Genomic DNA, 26,700 nt, shown 5'->3' on the forward strand with positions numbered 1-26,700 from the left:
AGCATTCTCATTAGATAAAGCCTTAGGCTTTTCTTTAGCTATAGTTTTAAATCTGGGCCTGTTGCTATGCAATTTAATAACAAACTCCCAATGCTATACTGCCTATTGATTTTAAAAGTTGGAAGGCAACTTGTAACACCAACCTGTGTAACACCATCATAATAACAAAATCCCTTTCAGTGCCATGCTCTCCAAAGGAAACTATTGTGTGAGACAAGGATTGATTGAAGACATGCTTGCAAAGTGCTGTGTATACTTCTTTACCTTTATCTCTGACTGTAGCAATGGCGTGAGGGGGCAGTAGCAGCATTTGTGCAAAGAGGGCAGACATGGATAGTGCCAACAGGCAGATGCCTGGGCTGGCCAGTGCTAATGGCATGCTTGCTTTAGGGTGAAATTGCTTCCCATGGTCACTGATGCTTGCTGTGGTTAAGAGTCATTCTGGGACATGGTCCTTTGAAAAAGAGCATTGATGTCTTTTCAGGGCGTCTCACGTAAGTTCCTGATGTCACTGGCTGCTCAGACAGGCTGCTTTTGCCTTAACAGAGAGAAATCCTAAAAGCAGACCAGGACAAATGCTGGGCAAGAGGAATATGAACAAGAACAGAGAACTCATTATGTGGATAACTACCAACTTGCAACAAGGCCTGTAAATAAGGGTTTCTTAACTGGTTAAGAAACTGAAACAGGTATAAGAACTGCTGCTAATCACAAGAAGATCCTCCCTGTTATGTCATATCATGATGCAGGCCTTTTCTTACTGTAATCATAAGCTGATTAGATCAAGATGAGAACTAATTACATAACTACTGAAGTACCTGTTGAAATGGAGTCCTGGTCTTGACTGAGATTTATAATAAAGTCGTAACCACAGTTACTAATATGAGCAATAAATAAAGGGATAATCTCAGTGAATATTATGTGAATTAGTTTCACAGCTGCAGTTCTTAACAGCCTCTATTTCTTTCTATTCAGTCTTCTTTTTGGTTTCATTTACTCATGCTAACCAAGTCTTCTCACTCTCTTCCTCCATTCATTGCTACTTACAATATGCTACATACAAAAACCTAGTTTCCCTCAGGTTACCCATTTTGTGTTCTCTAATCTAAAAGATTATTTCTATTTTTTTCCCTTTCTCAAGCCTTTGATGGCCACAATGGAGTGTAGTGTATAGAGTGTAGTGTATATTGTATTGTATGCAATTTTATGGTACTGTATTCATAATAAGTAGCGTGGAGACAAAACCCCTCCTCTGTGCCGTGATAGCAGCATAAGCTTCCACTAAAAAGTACAATGCTGTGCATAATCAAAGAATCATTACTGTTCTATTTGTTTAGGGTTCTTGGTCAGGGTACCTCCTTACAGCTGTGGAAATAATTACATCTCTACTGCTAGATATCAATGGATTGTATGTAGGTATACATGCATCTTCTTGCAGCCATGTGGACTTCTGTGTGTAAGAACAGAAAGCTGATCTGGTGGTTAAAGGTATTATGTGTGATGTTCCCCCATGACTTCCTTTAGATTCTTGGTGTAACCTTGAAGACAATGAGTTTCTCAAAACCTTAGTTCCTCATTTCCAATGCAGGGACTTCAGTAAGGGTACTAGGAGGTTGACCCGATTACCAGCTGAGATACTGATAAAAGAAGTAAAGAACCTTAGGTAAATGTTTGGCTCATCTCTGTCTCAAAGGCAAAGGTGAGAGCAGTTACTGTGCTCTCTAATACTCTACCAGTGCAGGTGGCATTGAAGTTCTTATCCTTCATTGAACAAGTATGAACTTTAAAGCCTTTTGTGATGGTATTACATGTTTCTAGTAGACTTCATTATTCTCTTGTTTAGTGGAGGCTTCTAGTTAGCAAGTGATTGAAACAGCTTTCAGAATGTTTTATAATATTTTAAAATATCAAACCCTGTTTTAAAACAGGTTTGAAAAGAGTGGAGACAAAAGAAATGAACGAAGGGTGGAAGCTTGGGTGGAGAAGAGAGACTGGAATGAGTAGGTGATGATGGCAGAAATGTGAAACCACACAGTACTTTGAGAGGACACAGGTCCATGTGGTGATTCAAGATCCTTCACTCCTCCTCTGTCATTTGGCTTGCAGAGTTAAAAAGCAGTAGCAGACTCCAATCAGGGAATGACTTTCTAGTTTGCACTCAGAAAACAGACAACTATGATGAAGCATGTGCTTTGATTCCTGAGTAGGATTTCCATATTTACAAATTTCCTTGGGCTGACTTGTGTAAGACCTTCTCACCATTTAAGAAATTGAGCTGACCATTGCCTTTTTCCATGCTTACAGTCTCCCACATCTTCTTTGAAATTATTGTACCTTGGAATTTTTGATCATCCTTGATAAGGACCATATTTTATTCTAATCCTGATTACTGTTGCACAATTGTGTGTTGAGTTTAAGATCAAAAGAGATTTTGCTTGACATTAAACACTAACCACAAATTGAATATCAGCAGATCTGTGTTGACAGTACTGTTAGTTGTTATTTGGACATTCAAAGAATTAATAAATCACATGAAGATTGATAACAGGTATTTAATTATTGCAGCAACTGTTTCAGGATTTTTTGAGGTGTTCCTTTGATGGGGAAAAGGTGCAACTTCTTATCTTCATTATTTTAAGGTGAAAAATACATTTAAATGCATTTTTGTTCATTGGATCCCAACAGATTTTCTTATACACCTCAAAATCTCTCCTGGTTGTTCTGGTTTCCTCAAGACAGTTCAGCCAGTTATGCATTACCCAGTGTGACTGATATCTGTAATTAGTGATTAGTTGCTGAGTTGGTGTTTAAACGTGGATCATCAGGTTGCGGGACTTTATTCAGTCCTTCATCCTCTCTAAATACAATACACCCATAGCCAACCTGAGAAGATAGTCTAGTCTTTAGCAAGGCTGTTCACCCTTAATAAGAGGGAAAACGGAGATCTACCCCACAGCTCTATCTAGATACAAGAGTATAAGTCTCAAGTGTAGTGCTTCTTTGATACTCTGACAATATCGAAAACCTTTCTTCTTAATTGGGAGTCATAGCTAGTATGTACAACAAAGAGATATCCCAGACCATAAATGAACAAATTCTCTGAAACACACATACATCATTAGTGCATAACTGACAGATAGCCTGCTTCTCAGGCACCATCTGAAGAAGTAACTATGCAAAGTTAATATTATCTTTTTAAAATGTTAAAAATCAATAGAAGAATTGTAGAAAATATTGTGTGGGAGAGAGCTAAAGAAAATATTTTAATACCTCCTTTACCAATAAATTGTTACCAATGGGTATATTGCATTTTAAGATTGAAATAATAAGTCTAAAAATATCCTAATATTACACACAAGAATTAGAGACATCTGCATTTGCAATGTTAAAGCAATTTCTTACCTCCTATGGACATCAAATGCATGCTGAAAAACTGGAAGATGTTTCTTGTTTGGACAGTATCAGAAGACTTGAAAGATAAATCATACATAACCTGATTGCACAAATTGCTTTAAGCAACACCTATTTATTGCAACATGGTTTATACCACAAGTTTAAAGAAAATGTGGAATGAGAGCCAAGAGACTGGTAGAGAAAGAATAATATAATTACTGATAAGGCACTGTCTTTCTGTGGGTCATGTGGGAATATTAATAACAGGAATTATTTTTTATTTTTTTTAATCATCAGATGTTCCGAGCAGATTACAAAAGAGGAAAGGATAGTTATCACTGTTTTGTTGGTGGGGAAATGCAGATAGAGAAGCAATATAAGTGGAAGCAATTACCCCAAGTGACTTAGCAGTCTGGAGCAGAGCTGGGACTGCAGCAAACGTGTCATGAGACTTCTCCAGCAGGTTATCCAATTGGTCATGCTTCCTCTCAGTATGTATCCCACAGTACCACACTGCCTGTTATACCCAATCTGACCTGTTTCTGTGAATACACAACAAGTTCTTAGAGCTGGAGGCATTAGAAACAGCTGCAGTTGTCCGGCAGACAAAAGATATGTCCATTGTCTACGAAGGACAGCAGATTTGCTCAAAATGGGTGTGCTGGGAAGGCTGACTAACAGGGTAGAGCGAGTGAGTCCCATCATTCTTCACTGTATTGTCAGGGTCTCTGTTACCACAGGTTCATGAGGCATCAGCTCTTTTATGCTCTTAGGAGCAGATGCCCTGCACTGCTCCTTGCTAAAAACCCCTTCTTAGCAGTAACAGAGAGAATCCTAACCACTAACAAATATTCTACATACACCAGGCTAATACACAAAAGAAAAGTTAGTTGCACCCAGCCTACCTCTCCCTCAAAAGCTCTGGCAACCCACAAGAGGCAACTCATCAACACCCTGTGGCAGTGCCCAGCATGTAGAGCAATCTGGTCGAGTGAAAGTTGTCCCTGACCAGGGCAGGGGGTTGGAACTAGATGAGCTTTAAAATCCCTTCCAACCCAGGCCATTCTACGATTCTGCGATAGTTGTGCTTGTCCAGTCAGGAGGCTACTTGCCCCAGCTTGTCTGGGAGTGGTTCCTGGGAGCCCACTTCAAAGCAATCCCCATGTATTATGAAGATTTAATGTCGTGTTTGTAGCTACCTGTGCAACTTTCTGTTACATTACCACCTTCCTCAGAAATTAGAATTTTCTCCACTATCAAGGCTCAGAGTTTAAATCAGCAATATGAAAGTGCACTGGTATTTTTATGTACTTTTTGATGGTGAAGGGTTGTGATCACATGTTGGGTAAGACAGTCAGCTCAATACATGGGCTGGGTTACAACTGTGTGGGGGCAGCAGACCAGATAGGGAAGATTCTTTGTACCCAGACCCTTTTGAACTCTTCTGTTTCCCTCTCAAAAGTAAAGAAAAAAGTCAGACTCTTGTCTAAATGCTCAAAAAGTTAAATAAGTATTTTACCCTTTAAATAGGTTCTCTTAAAATGTAGGCCTTTTTCTTTTCTATCACAGAAACCTCTTGATTTGCAACCCGCAGTGGATATACCAGTAATGTGTTTGTTAAGTAGCTATGTGTACGTTTTTCTTACCAGTTGTCTCTATTGCAGTAGTTTCTCTGCATTTCCATAATGACGAGAGTTCCTACCTGCAGGAGGGAACAAATCGAGTAAATGCTATTGAATAAGCAGCTGTCAGAAATCTAATAGAAGCAGTATCTCCTTTTTGCAGCGTACTATATATACAGTGCTATAAGGCTGTGCTTTAAGATATTTGTAGTAATTTGTTAGTTACAATATATCTTTTCCAATACAGTTAGTCAGACTGATTGCTATGTAAGCCTGACCTTGCCCACTGCTTCCCCTGAGACTGTCCGGACCAAAACCATCATGAACTGCAAAGATCCAGTGTGGAATGAAACATTTTGCTTCAGGATCCAGAGCCAAGTAAAAGTAAGATGCTGAGTGCATTTGTTTTTCTTTGGGGCAGAGATGTCGTTCAGTGATAAATATGTAGGGTAAAATAAAAATAAATACATGTGAGGGACTACAAGGATATAGGTAAGGAGATTTGGAGTAGACTGCAGCAGTAAAATCCAATTTGATTTTCCGATATGTAAAAAAATAACCACAATATTTCACAACCATTCATACAATGTTCTATACTTTTAATTTTTCTTCTTTTTTTTCCCATTTTTTTTAACCACTGCTTTTCAAGAGTAAAAGTGAAAATTTTAGAGTAAATTCAGTAACGTAAAACACACAAACGAACTTAGCAGAGGAAGCATCACAGGGCTGTACTTTTTTACTATTCCTTTGTAATGACTTGCAATAAAAAAGTTACAAAATAAATAGTTGAAGTTTGTAAAAGAAAACTAGCTGAACTTTTATTATGATGATAAATGTTAAAGCTTTAGAAGATTTGCAAGTCCTACTGTCTACTCCCTCAGAAGGACAGCCTCAACATCAGGGTCTAGCAATTCACAAAGATCAGTGGTGGGCCAAGTAAACCAAGCTTACTTCATATCTGGACCAATCCATCTCTGTTTAACAGCCTGCACTGTTCATTTCCCAGTACTGGTGGTAGATCAGGACTCTCTCAAGTGCCAAATCAGCAGGCCAGTCCCCTGGCTCTCTCGAACATTGATAAACTCCTCCAAAAGAGTATTCAGAATAGCTCGAACTGTTGCTACATTCCAGTGAACAATCCCTCTTGCCTACAACTGCAGAAGTTGCCCATGATACATGTTCTCAGGCTTGCTTTCACAGAGGTTGGATGGTACTGGTCCTGTTTGGTATAGCTGTTCATCTGTACACAGCCAGTGCTTTCCCTGCCGACCTAAAAAAATTCCAACTCCTTTCAAAATTCTGATGAGACACAATTTCACAGTGTGCTGCAGGTTTATCAGGAAGGCGAAAGGCAAGGGAAAAACATTGCATGGGAACAAACACCCACTGATCTGTTGCTCTTGCACCACAGCACCTGCTCATGCTGACAGGTTTTTCAAAACTGCATTACCACACAGAGGAGTTAGAAAAGTATCTTAGTCACAGGAAGCTGCTTGAACTAGTCCTTTAGGTAGTAGCATTTGGGAAGACCTTACATTTACTTTACAGTAAGTTTGCAGCAGGAGATAAGACATCTGACATTAGACCCGGTAATTTTCAGTGTGTGGCAACAGCAGCATGGTGGTGGTGGTGGCTGTGGCTTCAGTGTAGGGTGCACAAGATGTGTCCTGAGCATTTGGGATAGCCAGAGCACTCTGGCACATCTGTCACTGCTGTCTCACTGCTGTCTGGGCTCAGCAGACTAAGTTAAGGGTCTTGCAGGTTTCTCTGTATACACTGCAATTGCTCTGCTTGTTACCCTCTGAGCAGAACCAGAGTCTGCTAATCTGGTTATTTTTTCCTTTCCTGTAATGTGTTTTGTTGAGGTATTCAACTTCCCAAATCACGGTAGCCAGAGCTCAGTAAAACTACATAATACACTACCACTGTGGAAGAGAAAAACTGGTTTGTGTATGTTCTGCTGGTTCTCAGCAGGAACAGCAGTGTTTACCGAAGGGCATCTGTTTTGATGAATGTCTGACAGTCAGCTAGAAAGGGCTTCTGAGGCTTCTGCTGTGCGCATGATGCTCCAGGAGGATAACCCTTTCCAGAGTTTGTGGCACACAGCCCTGCCAGCTGGCTCTGCTCATTGCCTGGCTCCCAACGATGCCCTGTCAGGAGAAGATAGAAACAGTCAACTGCCCAGACCCCCCTGGCTGCTTCCCACACAGCATCGCAGTGGTGCAGAGGGAGATCCCCCTTAGCCATCCAGCACCCTACGCATGTCCCTCCTGGCTAGCTGGGAGTAACTGAGGGACTCAAATCAGTTGGTCATTAAGAAAATAAGTCAGTCATTTTAGTCAAGTATGGATTGTCTATCGCAATATCACAACTATGAAAACTGATCTGCTCCTTAGTGCAAGCCTGTCTTCTACTAGCTGTAAAGTATTGCTTCAAAGCATAATCCTTCAATCACTTATTTAGATTTTGGTGTGGACCTTTCTGTGATACTTATGAACTTCTAAAGTAACAGAGTTCACATGCTCACTCTTTTTTGTCTATGTGTTTGTGTATAAGATCATGTGTCTACCTTTGTGTCTTTAGTAAGCATCAAACCTCTTAGCAAGTTTCAGTTAAATCTGGTGCACAAATAAAAATCTGAGATAAGCACTCCCTGTAATTTATATGAAAATGAGCTGCTGAATATATTGAGAGAGGTCTCAATTATTGCCCCACTGGGAAAACAGCAGTTAATGTTCATTTCCTCAGTGCTCTGGGAGGCACTTCTGAGCCAGCCCATGTCCAACTAGATACCAACTAGGCACAGGGGTGGTTGTTACCCTCTCCTGTCCATCCAAAGAGGCAGATGACAGTGGGGGGAGAGGAGGAGATTCATAAAGTGGGATTTGGGTAATTTAACAAAAATATATCAGTTTCTGTAGATTCCATGATAATTATCTGCATGCGATCTGTTTAATAATTTACAGGATAAAATTATGCAATTATGCAGTAGTTAGACAGTACATCCTTAAGAAATTTTAATTGCTGCTTATATCCATGGATTTTTTTGTTCCACCCATAGCAATAAAGTCTTGACTGCTGGCTGGTTTCCTACAATTCAGGGTAAAGTGGTGACCTCAGACCAAATTAGAGGCCAAACATGTTTTTCAATATGGAAGCTCAATATTCAGTGATTCTACTAGCCTTTGTCATTTAAATTACTCTGCAGGGCAAATCAGCAACAAACCCAACTCTGTCTTAAGTTCAGAATATTTTTCTTTGTGTGGATGTAAAAGTTGCACATGATCTCTCACTTTTCCCCATCCTTTCTCTGTCTTCCCTAACATGCTGAGCACATCACCTTATGCCTCTGTAAAGTCTCAAATTAAGATCCTAATTCTGTGCCTCTATTTGCAGAATATTCTTGAGATGAAAGTCTATGATGAAAATGCAGCCACTAAAGATGACCTCCTCTTCACTGTTCTCTTTGATATTGCTAAAATCCAACTTGGAGAAACTGTTCGCTTGACTTTTCAGCTGAATCCAAAGGTGAGGGATAAAACTGCCTTGGTCACAGGAAGGAAATACATTTTTTGATATTACCTTCTAAGATATTTTGAAGCAATTGTAGGTGGGAGGGTTTATTTCCTATTGGTTTGCACTTCATACATCCTGAAAGTACCTTCCGAACCTTACTCAGCAAAGTAGACAAAGTTTGCCTCCTTACCTTGAACATAATCCTGAAGGCTTTTACTAGCTCCTCAAGCCTCTTAAGCAGCTTTTTTTTTGACACCAGAGTTCCTTCTTCCCTCCTCTTTCTTGACTCCGTTGCTCAAATAGGTTTCGTTGGAAATACAAAACTTCATCACCTTCAACAAAATTCCTCTGTTAGAATTTCTTTTCCTTGTACCAGCACTTGTGAGTTTGGTCATATTCTGGCACAGATGTATTCACTTAAACTGATACCCTGCCCTGTAATTCTTTTGTATATACCTGAATATAACACAGATATCCATACTGAGGTGCTAAAATCTGTTGATGGCCAATTGCTCAAACTATCTCATTATTTCACTGTGCCTGAACACATATGTGATGACTTTAACATGGGATACGGGTATTCCATTTAGATATGACTATAGATTTGCTGTTTCACTGACTTTTCTTATAGGGTATGTATGGGTATTCAGCTCTACAGTGATTTCAGAAGGCTGTCTACCTTAACTTGTCTGGTGACTGGCACTCCCATTGTCCGTGTTATAGGAGTTCTTTTGATCAGAAGAATTAAGAATACCCTCTTCTATACAACAGTATCAGTCTTTTGATAACATTACATAGAAAAAACCCAAGGCTTTATACATTTTTAAGCCAACAGTATTGCAGGTTTAGGACTGTCTGCCATTTTATTGTACCTCACCACCAAATGGAAAAGAGCAGTTGGCCTGGGGATTGATGGTTAACACAGGAGGGAGAACACTTTTCAAAATCACTTTAACTCGATTGCTTTCACTCATCTTAGTATACCCTAGAGCTGCAGGAAAGTTTGATTTGATTGAAGAACTGTTTCAAGAGCCAGAATAATCATTAACAACCAGCTAGTGAGAACGAAAATTTAATTCAGATGCTTATAATAAATTGATCTTTTACAGACACAGGAGATGCTAGAGGTTGAGTTTACATTGGAGAGCATGTGAGTAAAATACATATGGAACCAAAAACCTGTCCTTTGCAAGCAGTCAAACACATGTTAACATTTAGTATAATATAGTTTAAAATGCTTAGCATCACAGTAACAGCTGGTATTGATCAAGTTAGTTGCATATTGGCTAAAACTCCGTGTTCCTTATCTACCAAGAATCATCCTGGTTATTAATTTATCCCATTATTTTCTGGAAGAGGGAGAATGGTAATGAGAAGTTCAGTCACTTAAAAATAAGGAATACACATTTCAGATGTCTCCCAAAATTAAAAAACAGTGACATGTTTGAGACTATGCTGGCCAAGAAAAACTTTAAGGAACGTATTATTCTTTGGTGTTCATGTAAGGATGTATTTAGGTCATATTAGTTCTAATTGCATTCTTTTTTCTCTTTCAGTCCAGTCCCTCCTGAAAAGCTTGTCACTAATGGTGTATTAGTGGTAATTTTAAACTATTGCTTTTCTATCTTTGTTTTCATAATAGTGATGGGATGTGGTGAATCTGGCAGGTGTCCCAACACCTCTCTGCAGGCAAGGCTGAAGGGGAGGGAGATGGGGGTCAGACAGGCATCCATCCTGTTGTGCTGCTCACTGTGGGAGGATATATTAGGAAAGAATGTACACAGTCATTTGTGATACCCAGAGATCTGTTCACCACCACCAGCTGATATCAAGCCTCTTTACAAAGCCTGAAATGCTCTTTCAGTGACTTACTGCCTCTGTGTTATTCCTTCTGGGGACTTCCTTTGTGACTCCCTCATGGCCATCCTGTTTACCCAGCTTCCATAGGATGATATGGAAGTTGCTTCCTCAGCTGCCCCTAACTCACTATTTAAAGGAGGCCTCAGCACATTCCTATTCCCTCTCCTGTTATTTTCCCTCTCTTCCCGTCCTTGGGATGGTGCTTGGATGAACAAAGCACCACAACAATTTTTCGTTCAGCTGAAACTTGATGCATTTTCAGAGTGCCAAAGTCTTTCTCTTATCAGCCCAACAAACACAAGGTGAACAGTTTTCCAGACTCCAGGGAGCCAGGTGACCAAAGGCAGGTAGCAGTGAAGTGAGTCAGAGATGGCATGTTTTATATACTTAATTATCTCATTGTTCATCCCTGCTACAGGCTCGTGAAATTTCCTGCTTGCAAGTCCTGGTGGACAACAGATGGACGAAGAAAGAAACTTCAGGTTAGACTTCAAACTAGAAACAAAAAACTGAAAAATTATTTTTTTTTGTTGTTGTTGTTATTTTCTTATCCAGTAATTTTCCTACTTTGTTCTTAAAATGGAGCACAAGAACTGGATGATTAGGGGTCTATAGACAGGTTCACAGATACAACAATTACAGCATGTCTATGCTAACTAATTATAAAAACTGGACTTTGAAATTAAAGGGAATGATTAGAGAGACAATGGATCTTAAAAGTGCTGTAAAATAGCAGTAAATATATATTTCTATCTCAAGTTACATTTTGCCCAATTGCCTGTATGTCTCAGTTTTTAACAGTTACTGCTGGTTTATAAACTCTTTCATGTTTTATCTTTTGTTTTTGTTTGTTTGCCTGTTTTCTTCTCCTCCTTCTTCTTGCAATGTTCCTTTGATGGATAAATAGTTTGGAGGCTTTTAAGCATTGTTGAAGGGTATACATATATATATATATATATAAAATGACAACTTCTGAATGATCATTTTAAGTTCCATTTCTAGGATCATAGTCATTAATTTCCCTGTATGCTTTTCATGATTTTTTTTTTTAGAAAAAGAGTTCTTGTTTTCAGTGAAGGGATCCTACGAAGAGACCCAGATGCTATCTCTGGGCTCTTTCTGGCAACCCATGAAGCCCCTGGACTTCCATTACATTAAGTACAACCTGTCAGAGCTGCGCATGGCTTTGGCAGAGAAGCCTCCTTTCTACTCGGTATGTGATCATTAGCTTGAGTAAGCACAGTAAATTCATGGTTTTCTACACTCAACCGAGGCAAATGGAAAGATGTATTTTTAATTAAGAGCCATGTTTCATGAAATTCACCTCTGGAAGAGCACTGTAACCCCTAAGACATCTAAATATTAGATACTAACTTGAAAACTGAATGAGGAACTCATATAAAAAGTTGGAGACAGTACATTTTTTATGGTGTGTACATTAAATATTTTTCTACATCATGATTTATTTTTCAGTGTACTTCAGGTGAGAAGAAAAAAGACTGCCATGCGTCCCTCACTATTCCTCTGGATTCACTTCCTTTCAATGAAAAAGTGGCAGTAGCAAAGGTGATTGATATCCACTTCTTAGAATAAATGTGAAGTTATGGACCAAAGATTAATAGGCGTGAGTTAATTAGATCAGTGTGAAGTAGGGGTCTAGATACATAGCTACAAGTGCCCTTAGATTCCTAACAGAGAGGGTTATGGACCTGTACATTTTCATAAGAACCAGGTAGAACCAAAAATCCCAGCCAAATATTTGACAGAGGGATTTCTGTGACTAGCGGGGGGACTAATGCAGATCAGAGCAAGTGCAAATGGTGATGCAGAATGGAACACATTGGCAGAGCTGGTGTTGGTTTCTACTGTAGATTGCTCTTTTTATCTTTAGTATAAAGCAATATAAATAAAATGGAGTGGATTTGGAGGAGTTTTAAAAATTAGATGGATTTTCTGATTGTTATGGCTTTGTGGCTCAACATGGCTTTTAGAAAAAGGGAAGGGCTTCAGAGTTGACTGAAAGGAAAGAGCATAAAATAACGTCCAGTGCTTATATTGTGGTTTTGCTTTTTTCCTAGGGTGAGACAATCAATTTACATATGAAATCAAATGACTGGTAAGAAATTCTGCCTTTGGGTTTTGTGGTTGTGAAAAAAAGATATTGCACAGTTTTTTGCCTTATTACCTTTTTCTCTAAGGGAGAAAGCATTCAGTCAATGATTATTTTTACCTACTTACCCCAAGTTCATTACCCATGTCCAGAAGGTGGTTAACTGTGCTGGGTGAATTTTCCTGTTATGCTACTGTAGAGAAGTTCAGTTTGGTTGGGGAGAATGTTTTCTACCTGCAAAATCTGTAGAGCTATGAGTTTAGAAAAACATGTTTATACTTCACTTTCCTTACTTGTAAAAAATCCAGAGTATTTGTATTTATAAAATCCGGAGTTCCCGAGGCAACAAATTCTAAATATCCCATTGTTTACAGTATCCATATATGAGTTGCAGTATTTATGTTAGATACTTCTTGAAAATCAGCGTAGTAAGAAAGAACACTTGTTGCTTTCTGTAAGATTTTGCTACTTTTTACACTTTCTCAGCCTTGTCTCTACCTTATTTATACTATCTGTGATATCTTTTGTTGGGCCACAGTAGCAGCTTTTCTAAGCCTAATAATACAGTCATGACTTGTAAGCATGGGTACAGACATTAATTTTTAGTGATCATGCACACCCTATTCAACTCTGGACTTTGTTTGAGGTCACGAAACTTAGATGTTCGTTTGGAGTTTGATCTGTGTAAGGAAGAGAAAAATTTCCTACAGAAAAGGAAGAAGTTTGTGGCTTCTGCTCTGAAAAAAACACTTCATTTAGAGCAAGACCTTCAAGATCATGAGGTATGGGGAGGACCATAGGGACTGTAACATGCTGTGTAACAGGAATGTGTTATTCTTGTAGCCATTCACATATTATTCCTTAACTATCCCTGATACATTCACTGCCCACATCACATTCACATAAAGCATTGAGAAATGTTTAAATGAAGCAATGTGAGAGCCAGGGTAGTATCAAACCCTCTTAGTACATATTTATCCAGAAAATAGAATGCCATAAAACAGCATTTTTTGGCTTTTTTCTTTTGCTTTATTTATTTTTCATCTGTGAATTGTAGACCTGAATAGTCCTACTCTTTTAGCTGACCATTCAGTCACGAAGGCTGCATAAGGTATTTTATATTATCGGATTTTTGGAGGGAGAAAATCTGTCAGTTAAAGTGATGCATAACACTGGCTGATGAGGCTTCTTATCACAGACTCTCTTCTCTGGTGATCATTATCTCAGCTGTAGTTCCTCAAACAACACAAGACACTGAACACAACATTTTTCTCTGATCTGCTTGTCTGAGTCACTGTTTGTATTATTTCGGCCCATGCTGGCATGGGGATGGTTGGAGCTTCAGAGTGGGAACAAGATCTGTGAGCAGGAACTTCAGAAATAAAGAAATTTTCATTTTGAGACTGCTTTTCTTTCATCTGTGTTTTTCCCTTTGTCCAGGACAGGTAGACTAAAGACATGTTAGGCAATGCATGACAGCGTCACTTTGGACACCATAGATGATGCCCCTGCTCACAAACTGATCATATTGTTTCTCACTGGCACACTAATTTCAGTGGAAAAAACCAGTTTCCTAAGTATAAGAATTTTTTAGGGGGAAGTAGTTCTAACTACTAATTCCAGATTTTCCAGCAAGTGAATATTTCCTTATAGTCAGATAAACCCAAATCAGAATTCTTTGCTTTGACCTGAAATGTTTGATTTGAATCAGGAAACAGTTGAGCATTTCTTTGATGCAATTGCCTGGAAATGTGTGTAGGAAATGTCAATTGGCTCATCTTCTCTCAGTGGGTTCCTTGGAGGAATTTGTCTTCCTGTTACACAATTGAGATTTCCATGCAATTAGGCTTCATCGCTGTAATTATATACTCTAGGTACTTTATAGGAAATGTAATCTAGCCGTTATATTTTACTTACAAGAGAGGATGAGCTCTGCTTGTTCTCAAAATACAGCTCTCATGTGATGATATTTTGCTAAGGAAAATTCAGTCTAATATTGAGATGCCTGGAAACCATAAGTTTTGAGCTGTTTTGATAAGCCAGCATGCAAAAATTTAGAATAAAAAATTATTGATTTTAATCAAAATCCTCAAAATCAGCTATTTACATTTTTTTTTTCTGTGCAAAATACCCAATTTTCATCTTTTTACCCCCGACTTGAGGAAATGGTGAACTGTTGGAATTTCTTGTGGGACATAAAGGTTACAATTTACTCAGCTCTGATCACATGTGCTGGTAAAAAAGGTGTTGCTTACCACTGCTGTGTTGATGTTTAAACAGGTACCAGTTGTAGCAGTCATGACAACAGGAGGTGGCGCCCGGGCATTGACATCTCTGCTAGGCAACCTGTTGGGTCTTCAAAAGCTGGGTCTCTTGGATGCTATTTCATACATCACTGGGTCATCTGGTTCCACATGGTAAGGAGATCCTGAACATAGACATCATTCATCACTTCTGTAGCCTGCTGTGTAAGTTATTTATCCTCTTCATTTTGGTAAAGAAGGTTTACTGGTTCAATCTCAAGCTTTTTTCATTGCTGCATTAGGAGCACATTGCCTGAGCCAGTGTAGGCACTGCTTCCAGGTAACAACAATTTCCTTGACTTTTTATTTCAGCTCTAGGATCTTTCCTGCTGAGTCACTCTGGTGTAAATCACAGCCTTGTGCATAAACCTTGATAGCAAGGAGGGGTTTTTTGCAAGTCCTCAGGTTTCACCAGTGAAAGTCCTCTAACTCAAAAAATCTTTTCTCTTCAATAATAAACTGAGCCCAAAAGGTGTTTTTAATGAACCTCAGCAATTTCATTTGATGTGGACCTTAAATCTAAGTCTAAAAAGTGGAATGGGTTGCAAGCATATGACAATGTACTTCCTTTCTTTTCTGCAGGACTTTGTCACATTTGTATCAGAGCACTGCGTGGTCACATAAGGATCTATCCAGACCGATTGGTGAAGTCCGCAGACATATGACCAAATGCAAGCTAAGCTGTTTTTCCCTGGAAAGCTTGAAATACTATGCCAAGGAGCTAAAACTGCGGAAGCAAGAGGGTTACCAGATCTCTAGTGTTGATTTCTGGGGGCTTCTTCTGGAAAAAGCATTAAGTGATGGGGTAGCGTTTTCCCTAACAGCTACTGAATACTGTTGTATAGAATATGAAGCTCCAGGGACAGCTGTTAGCCTGAGAGCATGCCAGCATTATCCAGCAGATGATTTCTGTGGAATAACAAAGGGGTTTCAGAATTGTTGAGGTTGGAAAAGACCTCTGAGAACATCAAGTCCAACTGTTATCCTGTCATTGTCACGTTCACTGCTCAACTGTGTCCCCAGGTGGGACATGTACATACGTTTTGAACACTTTCACAGATGGTAATTCCATCACTTCCCTGGGGAACCTGTTCCAGCCTTCCAGTGAAGAAATTTTTCCTAATATCCAATCTAAACCTTTCTCAGCAAAACTTAGAGTCCATTTCCTTTTGTCTTATCACTTGTTACTTAGAAGAAGAAACCAATCTCCAGTTGTCTACAACCTCATTTCAGGCAGTCGCAGAGAGTGATAAGGTCTCCTCTGAACCTCCTTTTCTCCAGGCTAAACAAGCCCCCGCTCCCTCAGCCACTCCTCATAAGACTTTTTATCTAGACCCTTCATGATCTTTATTGCCCATCTCTGGACATGCTCCAGCACCTCAGTGTCTTTCTTGTAGTGAGAGACCCAAAACTAAGCATAGTACTCGAGGTGCAGCCTCACAAGTGCTGAGTACAGGGGGACAATCACTGCCCTGGTCCTGCTGGCCACACTATTTCTGATACAGGCCAGAATGCTATTGGCTTTCTTTGCCACCTGGGCACACTGCTGGCTTGTGTTCAGCCAGCTGTCAAACAGCACCCCCAGGTCCTTTTCTGATGGGCAGATTTCCAGCCACTCTTCCCCCAGCCTGTAGGGCTGCATGGGGTTGCTGTAACCCAGTTGCAGGACCTGTTGAATCTCATACAATTGACCTTGGACCCCTGATCCAGCCTGTGCAGATCCCACTCTAGAGCCTTCCTACCCTCCAGCTGATCAACACTCCCAACCAACTTAGTGTCATCTGTAAACTTGCTGAGAGTTTTTTCTCCACATATCTCTTAACGCATAATTAGCAGCTGAGAGGGTATTTTGTAGGGCAGAAAACCTGTGTCTCCTTCTACAAGTAGGAGTATCTGAGCACCTAAATGCAGAGTTCTTACTTGGTTTCTTTTCCTCTGTTCCTCCTTGTGAAAACTTAAATATCCATGTAAAATGGATGTATTTACTGGGAAGAACAGGAGACCATTTTTTCAAAAAGTGTCCTACAGCTCTACCTGTAACTAAATAAGCTGATGTGGATGTGTAAATGTTTAGATCACTCCTTGGTTAAAAAATGTTTGGACACAAAATGAGTATAGAGGATAAGGAAATTAAGAGGGAAACAGATATTTATTTTACTGTAATCTTGCAAGCCCATAGACATGAAAGTCCCTTGATTTTGCCCTTTGTCTCTCATCAATTTACAGAAAAATAACCACAAACTCTCAGATGAGCGACAGGCATTGAATCAGGGTCAAAATCCCCTACCTATCTACATGATCCTCAATATCAAGGAAGACTACAGCCTTTCAGAGTTCAAAGGTGATGGCAAACCTGGGCTCGTTCGGTGTTTAAATGATCTGCATTATCGGTTACTGCATGTGCCACAACCTCTTGTACTGCTGAACCATAGCTTTTATAAACAGTTTCTTTTCCTCCTTAACTTCTTTTTCAATTTCTAAACTTTGTGTCTAGGCTCTGGGAGGAATTAATCTTCTAGGGGACATGAGAAATCTTGGGGAGGTGTTTAAGGACAGCCAAGGTACTTACAGACCTTAGCTCCACATGTGGGGTAACAGGCTGACCCCTTTTGGTATAAACTTCACTTATGTTCTTTGTGGAGAGGGTGATTGGAAAGTTCTGAATGAACAAGATTGGGAAAGATTACTGAGTGAGCAGCTGAAACCTGTTGAATGATACTTCCTTACCCTGAGGAGGGCCGGGCTGTGGTTGCCTTGACAATAGGGTTTGTCCTGCAGCTGCTTTTTTACCATTTCAGAGCCCTTCCTGCAGGGAAGTAGGGATAGGAATGAGATTTTAAAGCTTGTTTCATGTCTCTGCAGAATGGGTGGAGTTCACCCCTTATGAGGTCGGGTTCTTAAAATATGGTGCCTTCATTCGTGCAGAGGATTTTGGCAGTGAGTTCTTCATGGGTCGCCTTATGAAGAAGCTCCCAGAATCCCGCATTTGTTTCATGAAAGGTGATGTGCTCCATTGCAAAAGTTTGAATTGCATAAAAATGTCCTTTATTTTTAAAATAATGCAAACCCTGCAATATTGCAACCAGCGCCCGGCATCGTGCAGGACTGAAACCAATTGTACAGCATGTTGTTCTCACCTCTGACTGAATTCCTTAAACACTGGAGATGAGCTAAAAAATACTTAGAGAAAATTTCAAATCACATTGTTCACTGTTGCTTTTGTCTTGAACAGTGACCATCACGCCCTGAAGCTTCAGGGCTGCTTGAAAAGGTTAGGCTCATTTTGAACCAGTCAGCAGCAGAGTTCCACAAAAAAACTTTGTATTTTGAAACTGTAATCTTAAAATCAATTTTGGCTATGAATGGCATGATCTTATAACAAAAATCAAGATTGTTACTGAGTTTATTATAAAATATGGCAATTTTTAGTAGTTTTCTGAACTGTTACTGATATTTTTTCAAGTTTAATAGTAGTCTAAATTCTTTGCAATTTTGCTATCATGATAAATCAGTGAGTTTTATTATTCTTATTTCAGTAAAGTAGATAGCATCCAGCAATGTATGAAAAACAGCTTTGCGGCTTTTAGGGAATTCTTCTTTTAATTTTAGCTAATACTGGAAATCTCTACTGCCCCCCTTTGTACATTCGTTCTCTGGGGTGTAGTTGTCTGTAGACAAGTCTGTCTACTCTTAAACCCTTTAACAACAGATATTTTACATGTAAATAAGCACATCACCCAACAGAACAGCAAAGATACTGGCAAGAAATGGTTTACTTTTAAAGTGAAAAATCCATGCAATCAGCAACACCAGGTAGTATTCCTTATTTGGTGTTTATCCATTGCAGTTTCTCAATAACAGTGGGGTAGTGTATTCATACCTGAGGTGTCCAGATAGCAAGCACACACAACACATCCAACCTGGGCAGAGCTTTCTTCTCAACCTTAGCACCTGAGGCAGGTGACCCCATAGCCACAGGTGTATCTTTATAAAGGATAAGGTGGAGAGTTAAAGCAATGTTGCCATCTAGAGATACCACATGCAGTGCCCTCTTGGGTTATGGATAAAATGTACTACTAGTGATAGTATGATTGTTTAAGGATAAAAGCAAGGTGTCATTTGCAGAAAGAGAAAAGACCTTTCATAAGAGCAGTGGCTAGATCTGGAAAGACTGGATGAGCTTATGGGGATACAGGACCCTCAGGTTTCCAGAAGAATGCTTGGTGTGTATGAGAGCTTGTCTGCTCTTTTCAACTCTGCCAGCCTAGTAAAAGATACTGTCTCTCTCCACAGTTCTTACTTCAGCAAATATAAGTACCAAGAAAATTCAGTGCAAGAGATTAGGGCAACATTGCTACATAATTATAACCAAATTCTGGAGAGATAGCAATGTTTGAAAGACATTAAAATGCAGAAATAGTGTCCCAGGACTGAGGGAGCCAGAAGAGTTATGGAGTGAAAAGACACCAAGAGAAGACAGGAGAAACCAGAGGAGTTGCCTTCTCACAGCAGGGCTGAACAGAAGCTTCTCAAGCTGCAGAGAGAGGAGGTTGTCTTGACAGAAACTAGCCAGTAATTATATGCAAATGAATTCTGGTTGCCACCTCTAAGTGTATAGCTAGAGAGCCCTAATGTGATTTCTTAATTTTGCATTTTTAACTTTTCTTATGTCAGTCCTAGTCTTACAAGGACTTCCTAGAAGCACACCCTCGGCTTCCTGTCCCACTTCATGAACAAACAAGGTTTAAAAGGGAATTTTATATCTGTTACTAATTCATGGAATGAATAATTATTGTATTGTACAACTCAAATTATTGCATCCTTTGCAATGTATGGCTTTTGCAAAGCTTTCACTGCTGGAGATTTTTCAAGGCAAAGTGCAGCACTGCCTTCTTCCTCTCAGGGCCTGTGGCAGAGTTGTAGAGGAAGAAATACTTTCCAAGATTCAAGAGACTTTTGGAGATTTCTGCACTGTGGAGATATTTTTATATGTTTTTTAAGTGGGAGAGAAAAAGTGGAAGAAGCACTATGGGGATGAGAATAACAAGGAGAGGAAGAGAAATCTCATTCACAAGAGAAATCTTACAAGGGACAGTGAAGATGTCTTTTATTAAAGACAATCCCAAATTGTGCTCTAACCATTTGACTGTTAGCAGTCCAGGAGCAGCTTCCAAACTTTAACTGAGTATCCACTTGTGTATGACATACTTTGTAGACCAGACACTTATTTTATAGGAAATGATGTGGGTTTGCTCTCTGATGACAATTGCTTATAGGATGGAAAATGTTAGTTTTTATGTGGCAATGAATTATAGTGGCTAAAGGCCTTGCACAATGTTTTAAACTTTTAGAATCCTCTTTGAGGACAGAATGCTAGTTGCTGAAAAGAACTTCATACAGATTTTGGTGATAATTTGAAAACCTTGAGGCTTTCCAATACCCCTTGCAAAGCTGAGAGGTTATTTTTTTTTTTTTGGGGGGGGGGGGGATATTTCCCATTAAAATGTTTCTGAAGAAGTTTCCCTGTTCTCTACCATTGCACAGGTCTATGGAGCAATGTCTTTTCCTACAATCTTTTGGATGCCTTGCATTCGTCAGATCCTACAGAAAGACGCTCACTGAGGTGTACCCAACACAGGGTTGTTGATGTTGGTTAGTAACATTTCTGTTTTATCTCATAAATTCCAAGATTTCATGTTGCCAGCTACATCTAACTAGGTTTACCCTCTGAATTCTTTCACAGCAATATTATTTCCATTAGTCTCCTTTGAACTGAATTTATGCAAATATGAAACTATTGAAGTTTATAAACAGTCTTTGCCAGGGGCCCTTCAGTGAACCTTCACGTTCTAACAAACATCCCAGTGCTGTGTTCTCTGCCTCAGCAGATGGCGCTTTTATGTTGTTGTTGAAGACTTTGATATAGCAATTATGTGAAGCTCCATTCCAATTTTCTTTGATCTTGTTGTAAACCTGTGTTTTCCTTAGAGGTGTTGACTGTCCTTTTGTCCAGATGTGGTTAGTGAGTTTGGTTTACAGACTTTTCATCAGTTTCTCCAGGGAAGTGTTGCAGAATCCTGAGCTCAATAAATACCTGTGATAGAAAGGCCCTCTTTCCCAATCTGATAAGGTGCCATTTAGCACAACCCTTTTTCTATGCTCTTTTCTGGATGTCTAAGTTTCCTGACACTTTTTTGCAAAGTCAGTTTGTATCAATTTTGAAAGAAATGGGTCCAGATTCTCAGCCTACCCTGAGCTTCACGCAGGGAATCAGCTCATGGGTTCTGTCAAACAGTAGATCACTTTTTCCAGCTTTAGCAAGTTTGTTGCCATTTTGACTCTGTTTTTCATGGAATATGCTTTACTGAAGATTGATTTCCTTCTTGTTCCTACTTTACATTTATTTAATTGTATGTTGCCGTGTCTTATTAGGATCTTCTTTTCTCTAGCAAGTATTAAATGCCTTCTGATATTTTAAGTATTGCAAAGAACTGTATCAAAACAACAGTTTGTTCATCTTCTCTACCCTTCAGAAGATGAACCCTCTCCACCAGATGGGAGTCATGAGTTGGAGACTTACTTAGTGACCCCTGAATGTGGCATCATGGGCATTATTCGGCGGCTGCTGACAGAGCGGGTGATTTTTTCAAAGTTCTACAACTTCCTGAAGGGGTTCCAAGTGCACAATGCATACCTTCAAAGCAAAAACTTCTGTATGTGGAAAGGTAAACACCCCTGAATTTATTTATTACCTTCTTAAATGGTTGGTGTCTTCATCAGGGAAGGCAGAGGATGAACATTTGAAAACAAATATTTCAAGATAACTATTTAAATTTCATCCAGCTAAATCAGCTTCAGGAATTCCCTTGATTCCAGGAAATTACTGCTCATCGGAGTGAAAGAAGAGCAACAAGAGAATTGAAAGAGCCTTGTCTTTTTACCTTGAACAGGTCTCTCTTTTCTGTGTCAAGTTTGAGCTTCTGTAGTGTGCCAGGATCTTGGAAAGAAAATGTAGTGGGGAGTCAAGAGTAATTTTTCCTCCCTTATTAGTCAAACAACAGAGATATTACTTCAGTGAATCGCTCATTGTAAAAAATATTTCCTTTTAGATACTGTACTAGAGCATTTCCCCAACCAGCTGACAGAAACAGCAGAGTTCATGTGCCTGGCAGACACGGCAGGATACATCGATATTAGCTATCCACCACTCATGAGGTCGGAGAGGAAAGTGGATGTTGTCCTGCACTTAAACTATTCTTCTGGATCACAGACATTGGTGCGATGACCACTCTATTTTTTTTTATAATGACTGCTGCCTTTTAGTCCTCTTAGCCCTCCTTATGTTCTGAGAATTCAGAATAATTTACGTAGAATAAACTGATGGGAGAGAAGGATTCTTGGTCTGCAGATTCCATTATGCAGATGCTTAGGTGTCTCAAGTGGTGCTGGTAAAACATGGAAAATCTCCTAAAGAGAACAGAAGTTGTATCAGTTCTTCTAAATATTTCATTTGAATTAACCCTCTAATAGCTAAATGCTATCTCCTAAACGTGTGTGCTCCTGTGATCTTGATATGTCTATCAAGACAAAACTTCACATGGAGTGCTTATCTGGTACTAGTACCACCACTGATTAACTCATTTTGGTTGTCTTGTGATATTCATCTGAAGTTATCCACATACAGTATAATTAGAAGTAATTTGTCCAGTTGTCTTTAGAACAGTAACTGATTTTTTTGTTGTTATTCTAAATTATGGAAAAGAATTGTCCTTTGACACCATATCTGCTGTTTCAAATACCAGCTAATAATCTGGTATATAATTCCTGTTACTAAATATGGATAAGACAGAAGTTCTTGAAGATTAAAATTTTCATACATGCCAACCAGACTCAGAAACAAGAATCCTATTTTCAAAAATTACTGCAAGATTAACATTTAGATGGTATTTGTTCCCAGATCACTCTTTGCTTACATCACTTTTCAGAACTATCCTAAGGCATCTAAGACAGAGGCTTTTAAATATTTTTATACTGAGTCAAAAAAGTGTTTGTATTTCTCTGAATCTGCGTTTAAAAACCATGCTATTTCAGATTCCTGTCCGTTCTACTCATTTTAGGATTTTCTCCAAGAGAGGTGTGTTTCTGTGTCCTAAGCTTCTAGGCCACCCTTCCCACAGCCTTGAACATCTTACCTATGTTGTAGGTTAAGGCTGTTGAGGAGGGTGAGGTAGAACAACCATCAGGAGTGCAAGCTGGAGGCTGAGCCTTGAACTGTTGTTCTGTTAATAACTGGTACTTAATATCTCACGTAAGAGACAAGGACAGAAGAAATAATGACAGCAAACCCTGCTTCTATATCTTTTTGAAAATCTTTTGATGGATGCATTGTGCACTAGGAAAAGTGGTGGGGTGTGGCAGAATTTCTGACCTTTTCTTTTTTTTTTCTGAATTCAGCCTTTGGAAGAAGCCTCCAAGTACTTCCAAAAACAGGGAATCCCATTTCCCAAAATCCATATGAGTGAAGAAGAAAAGAAAAATCTGAAGGAGTGCTACATCTTTGAAGACACAGAGACCCCAGAGGCACCGACAGTGGTGTTTTTCCCACTGGTGAATGACTCTTTCAGAAAATACAAAGAGCCAGGTAAGCAAATGGGACAGAGGTGGTCCTCCCACCACCTGCCTGCCCTTTGGCTGTGTTGGGATGGGGCACATGGTCTAGTGTGGTCTCCTCCCTCCCCTGCTGTCCTTCCCATGGGAGAGAAATGCAATTGTCAAGGCAGCGAAGAGTAACTTGTGCTCCACCTGGAAAGTGGGAGGTGGGCCCAAATCTCTACCCCACTGACAACCTTTCTTTATTTGTTAGGTGTGGAGCGCAGCCCTGCTGAGATGGCACAGGGCAACGTCGATGTTTCTACCATTTTTTCCCCATACTGCTTAAACAGCTTTACCTACACAGGGGAGGACTTTGACAAGCTGATAGAACTGACCAGCTACAATATTCGGAACAACCAACACCTGATCCTTCAGGCTTTGAATTCCGCCATAGAGCAGAAACGACAGCGCAAAAAATAAACACTCTCCTGAGTTCCACAAAAATATCTGCATGATTTTTTTTCTTCTTGCAAAAGAATCAAGACCTGTCTGTGAATGAGCACAATAAACTTTGGAAACTTACAGACTTGTGGTTTCTCTCTACCACATGGCAATCCTAGATAAACCAATCAAACAAAACAATGATTAGGCTTGTGCTTTATTTATCTTGGATTTCACTGCTGGTGAACTTTTTTTCCATGCATATATGTGTATATGCAGTAAATTAAAGATTAGGAAATATAGGGTTTATTGGCAACTTTTTAAATGCATGAATCTGGGACAGCAGTACAAATTCTTTCAAAATTCGCTACACTGCCAGAAGTTATGTGCAAAGTGAAAACAAATTAGCTACAGATATTTAATTTATTACAAATCTAGCGCAACAGAAAAATACATAATACATTTGGACAATTTCAAAGAACATGAAAACTATATTTTCCATAGTGTCAGTAAGAAATTTTGTTAGAAATAATGCGCAAGCTAAACATAATGTGAGATTTCAGATTTTCTATACTTCTAAATGTAGAAGCTTTATTACATCAGCAGTATTTAGTTTTTGAAAATCTCTTGGAATTACTGTTTCAAACTGTACTGTGAGTCAGGATCAGCTCTTCTAGTGCAGGCGTAAGTGCCTAATCCAGGGTTCTGCTTTTCACTGAATAGTCGTGGTATTTAGAGGATTCAGCCCAGTATCCACATCCCATTAATTTCAAGAGTTTTTGTAGTATTTCTTGTTATTATGGGATGGGATGCTGTGAGAATTAAAACATCAAAAACTGAGAGACAGATTTTGTGGTCAGAAGGCAAGTTAAATGCTTTACACTGATATCCATGGGTAATTCCTGGGTAATGACATTGTCAATCCCTGACTGTCTACAAGCAACACAGGATCTGTGCAACTACTATAAATAACACAAGGTAATTTGTTGAAACGGCTTATTTTTTAAGTGAAAACCAAAATAATTATTTGCTTTATGAAGGATTTTAGTAACAAAAATGCTATGTAAACCTGTTTCATTAGAACAGATACTAACCTAATAAAAAAAAGAATTTCATGCTGCAGTCAGCCCTTAATTACTTAAAATTTAAATGAAATGCAGCAACTTGTCTGTGCTGAAGTAACATGTAATGGCAAACACAGAGCTATGAATATCTTGTATCTAAACCAAAATAGAAAGTAAATTTTTTATTCAAAAAGGCTGAAAATTTCTCTTCCCTCTTGCTGTCCTAATCTGTCTCTCTTCCTTCAAGCATTCCTTTATGCCATGTCTTCCTCTAGCCTTTGTTGACTTTAGTCTCACCTCTGATGACCTCAGACCCTTGGGTGTGCTGTGTCCTTACCCCAGCTGATTTTCCAGGCCCTCACACCTCTGTCCAATTTGCAGTCCTGGTTCAAACCTCTAGTGTGCTGAAATGGCTGTTTACTTGCTCGTGCTCATCAAGGGCTCCCCACTTTGTGATCTCTGTTGCTGAGTCATCTGGTCCCTCTGGGCATCGCCTCTCCTCTGTCCCAGCTCTAACTCCCTCCCAGGCTTCCGTGAGTATCATTATGACAAACCCATTTGGTGTGACACATGTGTTTGTTACTTCTTTCAGCAGCCCATCTTGGAGCTGAGGTTTCGGGCATCCTAAAGGTCTGCAAATGAAGTTCCTGCCCTGAACATCCAAGTCCTTTGATGACATCAAATTTCAAGAAGCCTGCCTCTCTCTTCCCATCTCTGCATTTAACTATACCCTTTTGTTTCCCTTGATGTCTTCTGTTAAACCAGCAACAGCTAGTTTAAAAGAGGGAGGTCCCATTTATTCCCAGTGTGCCACTGCTGCACCTGCCAGTGCCTAAGTCTGTCCCACCTCCCAGCAGTTTGACTAGGCCCACATGATAGCTCCTAGTGATGCTCACAGTGTGGGAAAAGCTCTTAGACCATAACTGGATCTTCTTGTCAATTCTCCCCCCTGCAATCCTGAAACATCCATGCCTTTCTTCTTTCAGATAAACCCACAGTCACCTGAGTTACAAGCAAAGCCTTTGCTTGTTACCCTGAAAATACCTTCATGTCCTGCATTGCTAGACCCTTAAAAAGGTCTGGCTCAAGCCTGCACCCAGACAGCCTTTTCCTGGGGCACCAGGTGCCTTCACCCAGCGATACGTAGCAACCCCTTGAGCAGAGGGGAAAGACACCAGCCCCGTCATGTCATCTACAGTTGTTTTCTTCTTCTCTGAGATACTGTAGAAGTGTCTCCAGGTGATTGCTCCTCAGCAGTGGCCTGTTCTCCTGACTACCATCTATCAGCACTCCCGGTCCATGTTTAGTAGATGTGCTTTGTTTGTGACTTAGAGAGTTGGTTAATTTGGTGGGTTCAGCTTGCTTTTTATCATTGCATTTATTAACTAATTGCACAGAACACTTGCAGAAATCTGTTCTTTCAGGCCAGCATGGCCAGTGTGGCTTTGTCTGCTGGCATTTTTTGTTCTGGTTCAGCTGCTAATGGGGTACGTTTCCTGTGCTCTGTCTCTCGGCTGTACTGAGGCACTGAAAGAATGTAGGTAACAGCTGTAAATATGGGCATTTAAAAGCCCTTTTGGGTTTTGCAGGTTGGGAGTGTCCCCTTTTACAGGAAAAAGGAGTGTCTTCATGGAATTATCCCTTCAAGAGAGGAAATACAATAGAGGGGAGAGAAGCAATGCAAAAATCTAAGCCCACGCTGTATCATGGTGTTAGCATCAGGAGGAGTTAACTTTTTTTTTCCTAAATGTTTTAGAAGATAAAACTCTTGGTAGATGTGGTAATAGGAACTACAAACT

At 39.6% G+C, this 26,700-nt stretch overlaps 1 protein-coding gene across 1 annotated transcript in view; it reads left to right on the plus strand.

The window, feature by feature from the left end:
- The window catches only part of LOC127472987 (uncharacterized), a 59,292-nt gene extending 35,416 nt beyond the window's left edge, over positions 1–23,876 (plus strand). The window contains exons 23-40 of the mRNA XM_051792021.1: positions 5,263–5,399; positions 8,412–8,543; positions 9,641–9,681; positions 10,088–10,130; positions 10,810–10,873; positions 11,444–11,604; positions 11,865–11,957; positions 12,470–12,508; positions 13,128–13,283; positions 14,782–14,918; positions 15,387–15,609; positions 17,031–17,145; positions 17,667–17,804; positions 20,349–20,456; positions 21,338–21,529; positions 21,914–22,080; positions 23,259–23,445; positions 23,668–23,876. Coding sequence (XP_051647981.1) covers positions 5,263–5,399; positions 8,412–8,543; positions 9,641–9,681; positions 10,088–10,130; positions 10,810–10,873; positions 11,444–11,604; positions 11,865–11,957; positions 12,470–12,508; positions 13,128–13,283; positions 14,782–14,918; positions 15,387–15,609; positions 17,031–17,145; positions 17,667–17,804; positions 20,349–20,456; positions 21,338–21,529; positions 21,914–22,080; positions 23,259–23,445; positions 23,668–23,876 — 2,342 coding nt within the window. The remainder of the gene's footprint in view (positions 1–5,262; positions 5,400–8,411; positions 8,544–9,640; positions 9,682–10,087; positions 10,131–10,809; positions 10,874–11,443; positions 11,605–11,864; positions 11,958–12,469; positions 12,509–13,127; positions 13,284–14,781; positions 14,919–15,386; positions 15,610–17,030; positions 17,146–17,666; positions 17,805–20,348; positions 20,457–21,337; positions 21,530–21,913; positions 22,081–23,258; positions 23,446–23,667) is intronic.
- Positions 23,877–26,700: the final 2,824 nt, after the last annotated feature.

Source organism: Manacus candei, unplaced genomic scaffold (assembly GCF_025592945.1).
Source record: "Manacus candei isolate 608988 ecotype Guabito, Panama unplaced genomic scaffold, ASM2559294v1 h1tg000033l, whole genome shotgun sequence".
NCBI classification, from domain to species: Eukaryota; Metazoa; Chordata; class Aves; order Passeriformes; family Pipridae; genus Manacus; species Manacus candei.